The 15,965-nt window shown below is 43.7% G+C and overlaps 2 protein-coding genes and 2 non-coding genes across 4 annotated transcripts; 2 read left to right on the top strand and 2 right to left on the bottom strand.

Annotated features, from left to right (window-relative positions):
- Positions 1 to 2,020: 2,020 nt before the first annotated feature.
- SARC_30080 lies at positions 2,021 to 2,088 on the bottom strand. The gene has a single exon. It is a non-coding gene; the product is annotated as a tRNA-Gly (tRNA).
- A 135-nt stretch (positions 2,089 to 2,223) lies between these two features.
- SARC_30079 lies at positions 2,224 to 2,307 on the bottom strand. The gene has a single exon. It is a non-coding gene; the product is annotated as a tRNA-Asp (tRNA).
- Positions 2,308 to 9,275: 6,968 nt separating this feature from the next.
- Positions 9,276 to 9,668, top strand: SARC_04044 (hypothetical protein; the record flags this gene model as incomplete). Its single annotated transcript, XM_014302141.1, has 1 exon — positions 9,276 to 9,668. The coding sequence occupies one exon, from the start codon at positions 9,276 to 9,278 to the stop codon at positions 9,666 to 9,668; it is 393 nt and encodes a 130-aa protein (XP_014157616.1).
- A 1,829-nt stretch (positions 9,669 to 11,497) lies between these two features.
- Positions 11,498 to 12,118, top strand: SARC_04043 (hypothetical protein; the record flags this gene model as incomplete). Its single annotated transcript, XM_014302140.1, has 1 exon — positions 11,498 to 12,118. The coding sequence occupies one exon, from the start codon at positions 11,498 to 11,500 to the stop codon at positions 12,116 to 12,118; it is 621 nt and encodes a 206-aa protein (XP_014157615.1).
- Between the last annotated feature and the right edge of the window lie 3,847 nt (positions 12,119 to 15,965).

Genomic DNA, 15,965 nt, shown 5'->3' with positions numbered 1-15,965 from the left:
TGCCTACTGTGAACTCTAAGGATATTAAGACCACCACTATTCTCGAATCGAAGGTCGACTGGCTCCCTTGGAAACCCCAGACAATTCTATACGTGAATTGTGAAGTAATCCCAACAATATTGACCTATCCAACCCCATCTAGAGGCAACCGATGGACACCCAATGAAATCGCTGGGCATATCGGATTATCAACCGCACCTTATCTCCACTGCTGCAAACGGAGATCAGCCAATTCATTGATAAGCCCTGGGAAGCTATTGCCGCACTGAAACACAAGTTTGAAGCCCTGACCGAAGATGATATCCAGACATTAGAAGGAAAACTGAACCGCATCACGCAAGAACGGAACGAATCTTACGCCAGCCTTATCAGTCGTCTCAACACGGCATTTGTGAAATTCAAAAACGTCGGAGGTACGAAGTCTAACAACAGCCTATGCGCTATTCTACGGCAGGCTGTAAACGACGATAATCAGACTGTTACGATTACGTTGAAGACACCCGCTATGATGGCCATGTCGTATGATGAGCTCACCACGTACCTCATCCCATTGGATCCAGATGAAAGTGACCCATCAACCATTGTGCACGTTGTGCATGCAGCTATATCGACAGGAAATTGTGCATTCTGCAATAATCGTGGGCATTCCATCGGGCAATGCCGTAAGCTACAAGCCTAGGACATATGGATTACAATAGCTGACGAATCCCACGCTGAAGCCAAACGCTATATGTAACGAACCGTCGACCTTGATATGAACTTATTCAACTATGAGGTCGAAAAGTTCAGGGCAAGTGGATGTCCATCGTCATCTCAAGGAGGTCACAGCGACTCAACGAGTCTCATTGATTGTTTCGGCATAATACCCGGTCAATCAGGCTTAGTATCAACAGGATGTCCTAGATACAAGTATGTTTACAAACGCATACGACGATGGTAGATATTCACGAGATATCCAACATTCACAAGACATTGACAGAACATATAGATCCCAGAGCAATCGACGCCAAGCTCATGAAGGCAAACAGGACAAAGCTAGGTCAGCACAAGTATCTGATGGCCAGTTACCTGCAAACAGACAGATTGCATTCTCCACAATTGACCCTACAATCGACAATAAGGAGGTGAAAGATCAGTCAGATATAGATTCCAGAGGTGGATACTGAATAGCTTGCGATAGCTGCGCCACCATACACGTACTTCCCTATAAGTACCACAAACATCATCTCGTCAGCAACACGCGCATTAATGACCGGTATGCGCTCGAAGTAGCTGATGGTACAATCATTTATCCGAAGTATGTGGCTCAGCTATGAAACTTGGGGGACGCACTCATTGACACAACATTTAAAACTGCACTATTAAATATCAACCTACTCTCAGCGTGACACTACTCATTTGAATTCACCAACAACATGATGTACATATTACTACCAAACTTCAGAACCATAACAGTACATAAAAAAAACACAGAATATACTGTGTGCACATCGACGACATAGCTATGACTACAGTGGAACCATCGCTGGTGAAAGCCAATCAGATTTCATGGCACAACAGGCTCGCGCACCCCAGCTACGTCCCAAAATATTTACCCTACATAAGGCAACCAGAGGAACGATGCAAAGCATACACTACTGCTAAATAGAAGAACAAGAATACAACCAAGGAACGACAGCACGAACCTGCTACAGAGCCTCTCAAGTTAGTCTTCGTGGACATAATAGGACCGTTCGTAACGTCAATAGGATCCAACACCCACTCTATATCAATCATAGACGATTTTTCTAGCATGGCCAAAGAGTATCTGATCCGCGATCTGAAAGCGACAACAATTTTGGATGCTATGTTACACACCTTCGATGAATGGTACATCTTAAGTCACTAATAAGGCCTGGATAATCCGACTTTAAAATATTTTATACACAGTCATCGCTAAACTGTTCCCTCTGTAAAATCGTGGATCAATGATTATTCATCTACATGCGACCTTACAACTGCAAACACAGTGTTGTCATCGGTGCTAGCCGGAAATCGAATCCGGGTTTACCCCGTGGCAGGGGGCAATTATACCACTAAACCACTAGATATTATCGTCTAGGTGATCCCAAAATATCACTAATAATACAGACATCCAAGGTTGTGAAAAACACAATGTATAATTTGAACTGCACGATACCCTTGTTCTCGATTCAAAGTGTTACCCTTTGTATCAAAAAAAAATTCGCGAACCGGGAATTGAACCCGGGTCTTCCGCGGTCTGTTATATTTGACAGGCGGAGATACTAGCCACTATACTATCCACGATTTGTAATATTTCTCGATTCACGTAATAAATAATAATATGTGTATTCCATTCGCGTTGACAGTTAGTCAATTGTTGGCTGTATAAGCGTCATTTTTCTTTTTCTTTTTGGTCTTTTGACAGCTCTATTTTTGTTTTATGCATGCATGCCTTCCGAGATACGTATTCTTTTCCATTATCAAGAACAATTATATGCTCCACATCTCGAAATATACATAGCTAGCAATCCAGATTGCATTGAACTCCCTACTACGACTACTTAAAGTTGCTGCCCGACTTACAATATCGTGATTTTCACGTCCACGTTGTATAAAGATATTTGTAACCTATATTGTTATAATTATGTTCATCAAGTTTGTCACAAGCTGGCCGTATCGTGTCCACTGCTTGTACTCGATCAAATGCATGCAGTCTTGTCATTCATTGTATCTGATTATAGTCGTGTCGTTTGTCCCAGTGCTGGTTTGCTGACGTTCTCTGTGTATGCCAAAATCAACAATATGTCATGTATCATCACTATTTCGGATATAACTACAGTTCGGTGCCAATGATGGTACATGGACAAGACTGACAGGTGCCAAAGTGTCACGTAGGTAATTGACACATGACGCCTCATAAAGGCTATATCGTATACTTACATGTAGAAGCATATGGCCGGCAATACATCTAATACCCTCTGAAGTGGGATGAATAAAGTCACTTTGTACGTGGTGACAGTTTACCGGTCTACCTAGCCTACCATATAACATTCGCGTCTATCTCACACAACCTTCGCATTCAACTACTCCAAGCTCGACACACGACGGTATTACACTTAAAAGGGTTCATGTAATAATGACCGCGATTGAATCTATCGATCTCTCTACAACAACTCCAACGACTAATCTATTCACTTTGGCGAAACGCATTGGCTAGGGTCTACTCGATACAACACACTTTCAGAAGGTAAAATTCTTCTGCATGAGATTCGCTTTCTTACCCGGGAGTTCAGAATTAACAATTGTAAACTTCCCTGTCAAACTGTACAAGTGTTAGCACACCTCGTCTAGGACATATGGATTACAATAGCTGACGAATCCCACGCTGAAGCCATACGCTATATGCAACGAACCGTCGACCTTGATATGAACTTATTCAACTATGAGGTCGAAAAGTTCAGGGCAAGTGGATGTCCATCGTCATCTCAAGGAGGTCACAGCGACTCAACGAGTCTCATTGATTGTTTCGGCATAATACCCGGTCAATCAGGCTTAGTATCAACAGGATGTCCTAGATACAAGGATGTTTACAAACGCATACGACGATGGTAGATATTCACGAGATATCCAACATTCACAAGACATTGACAGAACATATAGATCCCAGAGCAATCGACGCCAAGCTCATGAAGGCAAACAGGACAAAGCTAGGTCAGCACAAGTATCTGATGACCAGTTACCTGCAAACAGACAGATTGCATTCTCCACAATTGACCCTACAATCGACAATAAGGAGGTGAAAGATCAGTCAGATATAGATTCCAGAGGTGGATACTGACTAGCTTGCGATAGCTGCGCCACCATACACGTACTTCCCTATAAGTACCACAAACATCATCTCGTCAGCAACATGCGCATTAATGACCGGTATGCGCTCGAAGTAGCTGATGGTACAATCATTTATCCGAAGTATGTGGCTCAGCTATGAAACTTGGGGGACGCACTCATTGATACAACATTTAAAACTGCACTACTAAGTATCAGCCTACTCTCAGCGCGACACTACTCATTTGAATTCACCAACAGCATGATGTACATATTACTACCAAGCTTCAGAACCATAACAATACATATAAAAAAACACAGAATATACTATGTGCACATCGACGACATAGCTATGACTACAGTGGAACCATCGCTGGTGAAAGCCAATCAGATTTCATGGCACAACAGGCTCGCGCACCCCAGCTACGTCCCAAAATATTTACCCTACATAAGGCAACCAGAGGAACGATGCAAAGCATACACTACTGCTAAATAGAAGAACACGAATACAACCAAGGAACGACAGCACGAACCTGCTACAGAGCCTCTCAAGTTAGTCTTCGTGGACATAATAGGACCGTTCGTAACGTCAATAGGATCCAACACCCACTCTGTATCAATCATAGACGATTTTTCTATTTGAATCAGTGATTCAGCCCACATGGTAGTCGGTAGACGTGCATACTTCAGTTGTGCAAGCATTCTAGGGACCAATGTACCATGGAGTCTCTCTACCTTGCCATGATATTGTGGCGTGGCCGTAGGTGCGTACCTCGAGCAGTATCCCAAACACGCAAGCATGCGCCTCGTTACGTTTGCTGTAAGCTGTGAGCATCGAACCATTTGTATGCACTGAACTCGGCGATGACTTAAGATGTACCATTCATCGAAGGTGTGTAACATAGCATCCAAAATTGTTGTCGCTTTCAGATCGCGGATCGGATACTCTTTGGCCATGCTAGAAAAATCGTCTATGATTGATACAGAGTGGGTGTTGGACTTGCGTGTTTGGGATACTGCTCGAGGTACGCACCTACGGCCACGCCACAATATCATGGCAAGGTAGAAAGACTCCATGGTACATTGGTCCCTAGAATGCTTGCACAACTGAAGTATGCACGTCTACCGACTACCATGTGGGCTGAATCACTGATTCAAACTACCAACATATACAATGCTATACCCACCAACGAGAAGAGCTCATCCCCATACGAGAAGTTTATAGGATATGCATTTCCGATAGATATGTTCAGAACATTCGGGTGTCATATCGCATACAAGAACCGTGATCCAGACGGCAAACTCGACGACAAAGCATTGGATGGCATTCTTCTTGCGCAACCCTTGGATACAACACCGGACTCGTATCGTATATACTCACCTCTGACCAAGCGTATAATACAAAGCCGAGACGTCTATATATTCGAAGATGAATTCTTTGTCTGGGAAGACAACAAATGTACAACCGCTATCGCACCACCTGACACTACGAACAGTAGTACATTCCTCCAAATCGAGAATGTCGATTTCCAAACAGACGCAAGGACAACATCGACAACGGAAGATATGCTTAGCCAACAAGCCCAGTTCACTGTGACGCACAAGTCGAGCAACTCAGAACAACTACAAATAACTTCATCGTCAACACAACAACCTGCTGAGAATGAAGTACATACCGTCGAGTCGGAGGCTTCTGCAGTGACTACCAAAACACAACATGATCTCGAAGCAACCATCGCTAGAAGAACGACAGAAGGTCGCCAAGTCTCTCGAGAACTGCGGGACCTTGCGATATATGATAATAATGTCGACTGGTATCACGATAGCCGCCGTAAGAGACAAACTCCTAGCACTACGCACACTGTCAATTCAGCAACTGCAGCAATGGAACCAAAAACATACAAAGGTATATATGAGATGCCAAACGCAGCCGATTGGGAGGAATCAGCACGTTTGGAGATGTAGAGCTTAATGATGCAGCGCAAGGCATTCACTATGGCTGACAACCAACCGCGAGAGAAATCATTATCCCCCCCTCGATGGGTCTTCAAGGCAAAAATGGATGAACCAGGACAAGTCACACGACTCAAATCACGTCTGAACTAGCAGCATTCAATGCAAAACAGGGAGTCGATTACGATGAAAGCTATGCCCCAGTAGTAGCCAAGGAAACACTCAGGATCTGTCTAGCTCTAATGGCACACTATGACATGGACATTCGACAATACGATACACCCTCGGCCTACCACACTCAAGAACTGGATACCCCTAATTACATGCGAGTGCCGCAAGGATACGATCTCATCGAACATCTATTGGACCCGTCTCAGAGAAAACTATACGAAAGGCACAAGCAAGGAGACACAAAGGTTATATGTCGAATTGATCGTTGCGTATACGGTCTACCACCTAGCGGACACTATTGGTTTAAAGCTATCCATCGGTTTGTTATACAACACAGTTATAAACAAGCACAATCGGATGGAGCACTGTTCATCAAACAAACACACAGTGGACCTTGTTTCATTATTGTACACGTAGATGACGAAATTGCAGCATGCCAGAGTAAGACCGACGGACAGAAACTAGCTGACGCAATGAAAGGCGAATGGAACACTGTTGAAATGGGCCTACCGTTATTGTTTCTCAAGTGCCAGGTGGAAATACACCCTGGAAGAGTACGTCTCCATCAACGACAATACCTAAGAGAAATATTGCAGGAATGGGGGTTGATAGATTGTAAACCAGCATGGGTGCCAATTCTAGAATCGGACTATGAAGTAACAGATAAAACATGCATATCTCCCGGAAAAGGCGGCCAGCTCAGACGTCCCACCAATCACACAATACAACAAGCTAGTGGGTCAGCTACGATACCTTGTAGATCAAACACGAGTGTATATGTGCTTTGCAGTTTCGATCCTAAGTCGCTATCTGAAAGCACCTCAGTAACACCACTTCAGAGGTGCCAAGTGCTGTTTGAAGTATCTCGCTGGCACTCAGGACTTCGGACTTGAATACACGAACAAAGAACCATGTATTCCCTATCTGAGTGCAGACAGTAGCTTTGCTAGTGATGACATAACAAGACGATCCACCACCGGGCGAGTGGGCATTATAGCAGGTGCACCATTCATGTGGGGAACAAACTTGCAACGACTAGTAACAACGTCTACATCAGAGGCAGAATACGTAGCACAATCTGATACAACCAAAAACGCAGTATGGGCTAGGAATATCTTCACAGAATTCGGCATTCTGCTCGTAGAACCCACCACCATAGAACAGGACAACAAGTCAGCAATACTGATGGGAAATGGTATCACGAAATCCCGCCGTATAAAACATGTCGATCTACGATATCATCACATCGGGGAACTCACATCGAACAACCCCATCAAGTTAAAATACATACCATCAGAACAGCTACTCAGTGATTTCTTCACGAAGCCACTCAGCCGAGTGAAGTTTACCGACATACACGACAGACTAATGACTCGGATGCCAGTATCAACATAGTCCAATTTATAATAAAGGTAAGCATTTTAAGGTAAGCAGGTGTCAAATGCTTTGTGCCTTTATCTCTGACTGCAAAATATACATATATATCGTACCTTGTAAAAAGAGTGTGTACAAACTGTTTATATTATATGTAAAAATAAAATTATAAATAATGTACACGCAATATATAACTATATCTTTGTTCATATAATTGTTCCTATCGATAAACACCCAAGTATTTACTTGTGCGACTGTGTTTTGACATAAAATACTCTGAAGTTAAAGTTGAATACCGCAGACAATTTGTATTCATCGATACACATAATATTAGTAACTTACTGGTTCTTTTAATTTTTGTGCGTGATATCGTAAAAGTTGCATACATGTGACAATTTGTACAGAAATTCACTCGCAGGATACAAACAAAATTGTGAATTTCACAGTCCACAGGCCCTACAGGGACTTTTTTAAAAGCAACCATATTAAGGATAGCAGCCATACCGCAGCATAAGAGCCGCACATTCCAAGACCCAAGAGAAAATCTTAGCCTCACAGTCTCCCGAGTCTCAGCCTCGCAGGCCACATCCCATAGTCAAACCAATATGCCACAACGCAGAAGGGAGCTGTCCCCCAGCATCCACGCCACAGTACACACCGATTCAGTAAGTAAGATGCATTTTTCAAGAAAATCTCGAGTATTTTTACCTGCGAAAGTGTGATGCCTGTCCCCGTACAGAAGATTATCCACGCCAGTCGTGAAGCCTGTCACTGTACAGGAGATAGTCTACTCTTCAGAAAAATCAACGTTTTCAACAATTTTCATAACAATACTCAACAGCACCAATTCGTAAATGTCTTCGACAAATATACATTGGTTCAACGCTTATCGCCCAATCCACATACAGAGTCAACAATTTCACAATCCAGGTCTTAAGTCTTCAGCCTTCATTAGTCTTTAGTTTCCAATTTTCAGCCTTCAGACTTCAGCCCTTGTTGATTGTAAAATTGAGGGGGAGTGAGAGACTACAGGTCTCAGGCCAGATTTTACAGCAAGAAACCATCTTTGATTTATAGAAGTCATCAGAATTAGCTCACTCCCGAGAGCTAATTAAGTTGCTCAAATTACTCTCAAGAGTTGAGTTATTACTTAACCGACTTCCGAGAACATATTTAGTTTCTCAACCGATTCCCGAGAGTGGATTAAGCCTGTCAACCACAACATACTAATAATAGCTGCGGTTCTATGTGAGTCACAACCTACGCGGAAAGGCATCATGTGATCAGCGTGAGATTTAGTTGCAGAGAAGTTGAAATAGAAAAGCATCGAAGTGTTAAAGTGTTCCGCATAAGGTTTCTCATACTGACCATATGAGTTTTTACCCTGGCCAGCCCAAGCGGCTGAACACTAGCACAAACACCTTAGGTACAAAACCAAAGGTGAGGTCAGAAATAAATACATACATTTGCACTTTATTTAAAGTCTACTACATTGTACTCTAGCAACAGAGACATATACAAACGTACTCAACTGACAGGCTCCCAACAACTTGGTGCTTGGCTAATTGGCATCAAAATAGAAGATGTCCTACTTTGGCACTATTCACTGATTGCACCCCCATTGCAACAAAGCTCACATTAAACGTGCATGCTGACGCTAAGTACAATCTCATATTGATAGGCTCCATTGGTGAAGGACTAATAACTACAGTCTACACACAATACGTAGATAAAACCCCAGCCGAGTTCTTCAAACACATCTGCACAGTACACAACACAGGCAGTTTTGGCAGATTCGGGGACTCTATGCAACGCCTTACATATTTCAAATCGACTGGTAGCACAGAACCCACAATGCAAGCACTCGAAGCACTCCGCCAAAACCTATTCCGACAAGTATCTTATTTGTGCACTACTATACCACGCTCCTACCCTCCACTATCTTCGACATGGATGAAGAAAAACACCCGATCGATGACGTGTACCAGATGACCATGGAATTTGAAGGTGACCATCAACTTCATAGAAGCGACAACGCTGCTTCTGGCATCATTGCTATCAATACTAACGCCAACACCAAATCCGATCAACCCTCTAAACTATACACCAACAATGGCGATCCTGGTAAAGACAACACTGCTGGTCAACGTGAGCGTCGCAACATTATCTGCCCGTTGTGCAACGAGAAGGGCCGTGGCATCCACGGCTGCCCATCCTCCATCTGCCGCAAATGTGGTTCAAACAACCACAAGGGAAACAAATGCCCTGTCGACCGCTCTACACTCCACTGCTCTAAATGTAACAAAGCAGGTCAAACCGATGCTGCATTTCTACAAAAATGAAGTCAGGGGGCCCAGTCTGATCACATGCGTTATCATATATTCGGTATCCTACACGATAATACACATCACCAGCCCACAATAAAAAAAATCAGCTATCGTATATATCTATAATTTTAATAATATACAATATCAGACATCCAGACCCAATAACGAGCCTCAATATAGGCATCTCTTATTGATTCCGGAGCAATGACACATTCATACCACCAGCGATGGTCTCAAGAATATAGCATATGGGCAGTTTGGTATAGAGTTTCCAGATAAGTCACAAATAACCGTACATGAACGTGGCAATATTCCCGGTCTTGGTCCAGTATTGATTATGTCCCAGGCCACTCATAATGTCCTCTCAGTTCACCTTATGCAACAACATGGACTCGGGGTCTATTTCCCTCCTGCCTCTGCTTGACACTCCCACACCAGAATGTCACATTATGTAAAATAACCACATCGTCCAACGCATCTCGCTCATCGACAGCCAGTACAAACTCAACACTTTCACCACTCACACTGCTACTGAATGGCATGACATCCTTGGTCACACACCTCCTTATAAAACCCGATCAATGCTTCACGATAACAACATTGTTATCAAACAACCACTCAAGCCAAACATCGGTGATTGGATGCTAAACCCTCTAATATACAAGGATCGAGTCGAAACTACCTTCGGAAGCGTCGATATCGACCTCTTCGCTAGCAAACAGAATGCTCAAGTACCCGTCTATTGTAGCTTAGAACCCGATGCATCCTTATACGAAGCATACATACAGTCTTGGAACCAGCCTCATAAGCACCTATACGGCAGCATCCTATTCACCAAGAACGATTGGCGCAAGACACTTCGTAAACTAAACAACGAAAATAGTCTAGTCACGGTGGTCATTCTCCTAATCACACACCAAAAATTACAATCAAACTAAACTACAAATTCATTCACACGTCGAGGTTATGAAAACTGACGAGAACACCTTACTACGCAACGGCAACGAAAGTGTTGACCCCCCTCCCCGGTGGTACATCTGTATACCTAGGTTAGGCAATGAACAACATGCAGTGCCTCCAACAGCTGACATCCTCACCCACTCAAATTCTGTCCTCCATGCGCACGCGGTAAGATGCGACGCCGTCCTCTATCTCCACACGTCGATTTGGAAACAGGATGCTCAACCATTCCAGGTGGATATACCTCGATCATAAAATTTGTCGACGCCAACTCTGGTGCACCCTTTGTGTATCCCCATAAGACAAACGACAAGGCATCCACCACACTTGACCGCTTCTACACAGATATTGGAAAGGACCATCTAGCCAATCTACGAGAACTTAAATGTGATAGAGGAGGTGAGTTCGTAAGTTCAACAGAATCAACACTGTTCAACACGTCAAGGTCACTTACATACCTTCAAACTCTCCAGCATTACACGGTCTCGTAGAACGTACTAATGATTTCATCAAAAATATCACACTTGAACTCCTCAAACACTCGCGGCAACCTGACGTTATATGGGCAGAATCACTACGCCACGCTACACTTATCAAGTTCGTCCAACATAACAAACACAACGCTAATCAGCAATCATCCCTGGAAGCCTTCTGGGGTTCTAAACCTACACAGCGCATCAAACACTTGCATGTCTACGGATGTCAAGTAGCTATCATTAATCAAGACCAACAAGACAAATTAGATGACCGTGCAACTCTAGGTGTTTATTTCGGTCACAACACTAAATACTTCGATGAATGCCGTATCTTCAGCGTGAAAACTGGGAAAAATATGTCACTCCCGTGACGTCCAGTTTAATCATAAAGTATTCCCAACGTGGACAATGGTCGGCACTACGCCAATCGCAAGTTTCCCAGATACCACACCAGACAATGTACCCACTATCAGAAAGATCACACTCGCCAACACCAACTCCACCAATGTACCTGACTCACCCACCCTCATCATTCCAGGAAAGCCACTGACTACCACCACATCCAGCTTTACCCATGTCATCGATTCGCTTACCTTCATCATTCCAGGGGAGCAACTAACTACCATCACATCCACAGATCACCCCACATACCTTGCAGGGGAGCTTCAGACTACCTTACCACCTGCTAACCACACTCTACCTATTCCAGGGGAGTATCCGCCACTCATCACCCAACAACCCAGTAACGACACCACCACAGATACTATACATACATCAATACATAGATTCGCCTCCAACCACTTCTTCCCACACCAAACAGCACCGATCAACATGGTACTTCAACACCCCCACGCCCACCCGCACTTTTCGAACGGCCGACCGCAACTGTCGAGGACATGGTTAACAGAGAACTACAAAGTCACATTGCAAAACATCCCACTTCGCGTGCGTCAAAAGGTCTCTTACTACCGGGTCGAAACAATAGCAGAAGTCTCAATGAACCCGCTTTACCCAATCAGGTGCGTATGACTCGTCAGCATGCTAGACAAATGACACATCATAACGCTACTAATCAACATGGTGCCGAATATATTAACGTCACAGCAACCAGCACAACATCTCCACGTCATACGTTACCTCCATCTAGACACGTTCATTGGAGCCCAGATATCGAAAACACTGGTATCTTTTTCAAATACGATCACATCTCTCCCTAAACAAGAGATTAATCCCAAAGACAAATTGAGACGCACACTCGCATATCTGACACACACATCCGAAACTAACAAAGCTCACCGCCAGTTTCGCCGGGCAGCACTCCAACTGGCTCGTTCCAGCACTAGTAAAACACTTCAGGCTATATCTCATACACCTCCACGACTAGCCGGAACCGCTGACGACGACCAAGATGACATACCTATCAAAATCAACACTATTCTACCCGACGATTCCACTGACCTACATGAAAGCACACGACAACAGGCTATGTACAATGATACAGTACATAAACTCTACACAGTATGCAACAAGATTCAATCACACCCACTCACCCCTGTGTTTTGCTACCATTCGCCAAGTGCTCAAAGGCGAATAGCTGACCTTTGGTGCACGTCCATACAACGCAAGCTAGACAGTCTTAAAGAAGGCTGGTGCGTACGATCTCCTATGTCTGGACGAAGTACCAGACGACGCCTTTACCGTCCCTAGCAAATGGGTTTTTAAAATCAAGATGATGGATGGTATGGTAGATAGGTATAAGACTGGACTTTGCGCTCGAGGATTTACACAGACCAAAGGCATGAACTACAATGAGACTTACGCGTCCACATGCAGTCACGATACCCTCCGCACACTTCTTGCCGTCGCCGCCTCTAACAGGTGGCACGTTGAACAGATGGACGTGGACTCAGCATACATATAGGGTTTTCCAACAGGTCTGCCGCCGTCGGCCTACCACCTGATCACATCTTGAAACTCAATAAGAGTCTATACGGACTTAAACAATCAGGTCTCCTTTGGCATGCTCTCCTAAAGTCCAAACTCCTCAACATGGGCTTCCACCAAGCAGCCTCAAATCCCTGCCTCTTCATCATTGACTCTGATAGTTTTTTCTGCGCTGTTATTATATATGTCGATGACCTTATATTTTGTGGTAACTCTGCCGCCGACGTCACACGTTTCAAAGAACTGATCTAGTCAGACTATAACTGCAAAGAAATGGGTAAACCACAATGGCTCATAGGAGACGCGTTCTATCGTCAAACGACTCCCTGAGCTTAGTTCAATATAGCTACATCCGCGAGGCCTTAGAGAACTTTGATCTCGCCGACAGCCCATCAGCGCCGACACCTGCAACTCAGGATATCGTTAGCATAAACACGCGTCCCCCACACATATGTGAATATCGTGAATTGATAGGCACATTACAATATCTGTCGGTATTAATTCGCATCGACATCACCTACGCCCTAAACACACTAGCTCGGTACATGAACAACCCATCTGCCCAACACTGGATGGCAGCTCAACGTATCCTACGATACCTCAAGGATACATCACAATTAGGTCGCACTTACTCATTCCACGAGGGACCACTAGTTGCCGATGCTGTCTGCGACGCTGACCGCTGCATGTCCTGACACACGACGTTCTACTGCCGGCTATAATCTGCGTATCAACAAAGTCCCAGTCACCTGAAAATCACAGCGACAGAAGACAATGTCCACAAGTACTGCCAAAGCCGAATACTTTGCTGCATCAGAAGCTGCCAAGAGTATACAAAGGTTACGAAAAATACTCTCTGAGTTAAGTTTTCTCCAAACCGAGCCCACGCCGCTTTAGTGTGATAACAAATCAGCTTTTCATACTATCGCATATACGGGACCGACCAAACATCTAGGACATATCGATATACGAGTCCATCACATTAAGGAACTCGAACAAGAAAGTGTCATCACAGCAGACTACGTCAGCACCACCGACAACCCAGCCGATATGCTTACCAAAAACACCCCTCGCCCTACACACTCGCGCCACACTAAAGCATGATGATATTGTCGAGAACCAATCCAGGGAAGAATGAGATGCAGTGATTGTATTCTCTCTCTTCACACTCTTGACGATTTCAGGGGAGTGTTAGGCAAAACAAATCATCATATGCGGATATCAAGAATACAACAACAGTTCGGTACACCGGGCTGTCAGTGTCAACATTCAAATTCCGCCATTATATATATAGGCGGATTAATAGTGACATATATAGGCCCTCAGAAGAGGTGTAAATGAAGTTACTTAATACACGTTACTATTGTCTAACAGTCTCTATGGTTTCGGATGAGTCATCACTTTTCTCTCATTAAATTCTCTATTCCACTAATCGGTCCGGTCCTCTGGTACTGCTTTAGGATTGGCATACGAACTTCTTACATAAGCATTTACCTAACTTTGCACATAAAGTGGCTCCACTACGAACGTTTTCTAAGCTTAAGCCAAAGGAGCCCATTGGGAATCGTTAAGAGCCAGAACATCAATTGGCGTGGATTCAGATGAAGGAAGCTATCCTGTCGGCAGTACGGTTGAACTTTTCGGTTGATGGTGTTTTACTTGAATTGGAAACAGATGCAAGAGATTATGGTATTGGTGGAGCATTGTGGTTAAACCCGAGTTACGCTTAGTAAAGAGTGCTAAGTCTGAAATAAGTGAACTCAGTCAGAAGTGCCATTGGGAATGGCGCAACTGCTATATTTATTAATCACGATTCTATGTGGAACGAGACTTTCTCTACCATCGGGTTATGTGAAAATACCCGTCTCTATGGTTTAGGATGAGTCATCACCTTTATCTCATTAAATTCTCTATTCCACTAATCGGTCCGGTCCTCTGGCCCGGTCCTCAATTATTCCCCTAGGTCCGGTCCGCTGGTCCGGTCCTAAATTCATCTCTCAGATCCGGTCCTCGGGTCCGGTCTTAAAATCCGCCTCGGGTACTTTGTCCACAGCACTATTTCAACTAATTGACGGACGCAAGCATTACCTGATGTTCTTCTCAAAGACTGTCACCAAGGCACAACAGACATATGCAACCCCGATGAAAAAGCTATTAGTGAGAGACTACAGTAATAGACGTATTTCTATATACGTTAATACCGTTTTACGTCGTCAGCCCGAGAGTAATTTGGAACTTGTTCTCAAATTCATATAAGTATTGGTGGGTCAGCCCGAGAGAACGTAAGAGTAATTTGAGACTTCTTCTCAGATTATTCTATTTATAGAATACGGGCCACCGGCTAGCCGAGAGCCGAGGTCCAAGACTGAGTGTAGTAACAGAGAATATGATGTATTTATTTCTAGAAAATAAATCCGAGTGCTAAAGTGTTGGTTTCTCATACTGATTATATGAGTTTTTACCCTGGCCAACCCAAGTGGTTGAACACTAGTTCAAACACCATCAGTATATAGCTGAGGGTGAGATCATAAATAAATTCATTCGAATGCATCATACGTTAGATACACTAGCACTTTACTATTAGTCCCCCACACCGCACGCTAACAATTAGCACTTTGATACCTATGCTCTGATTCACTTTCATGACCATCTTATCGGGCAGCGGCTCACTGTTGTAGAATCAGCGGGTTCATATAGTAGAAGCACATGTTAAACGTATATTATAAACGTATGAATGTTTAAACGCAATACTATTATAAAACCTGGTATACGTTGAAACGCAATTGTAGATATTTGAAACTGCAAATCAATTAAATATTCTAATCATAAATATATTAACCATATCAGCCATAGACCGGATGCTACACCCCGGATTCTACCAAGAAGCTGAACGACGGTTTGGAAAATTCACAGTGGATCTTAAGCTATTAGC

The sequence above is a fragment of the Sphaeroforma arctica genome (assembly GCF_001186125.1).
Source record: "Sphaeroforma arctica JP610 unplaced genomic scaffold supercont1.218, whole genome shotgun sequence".
NCBI classification, from domain to species: Eukaryota; class Ichthyosporea; order Ichthyophonida; genus Sphaeroforma; species Sphaeroforma arctica.
This window is presented reverse-complemented; position numbering and strand designations above follow the sequence as displayed.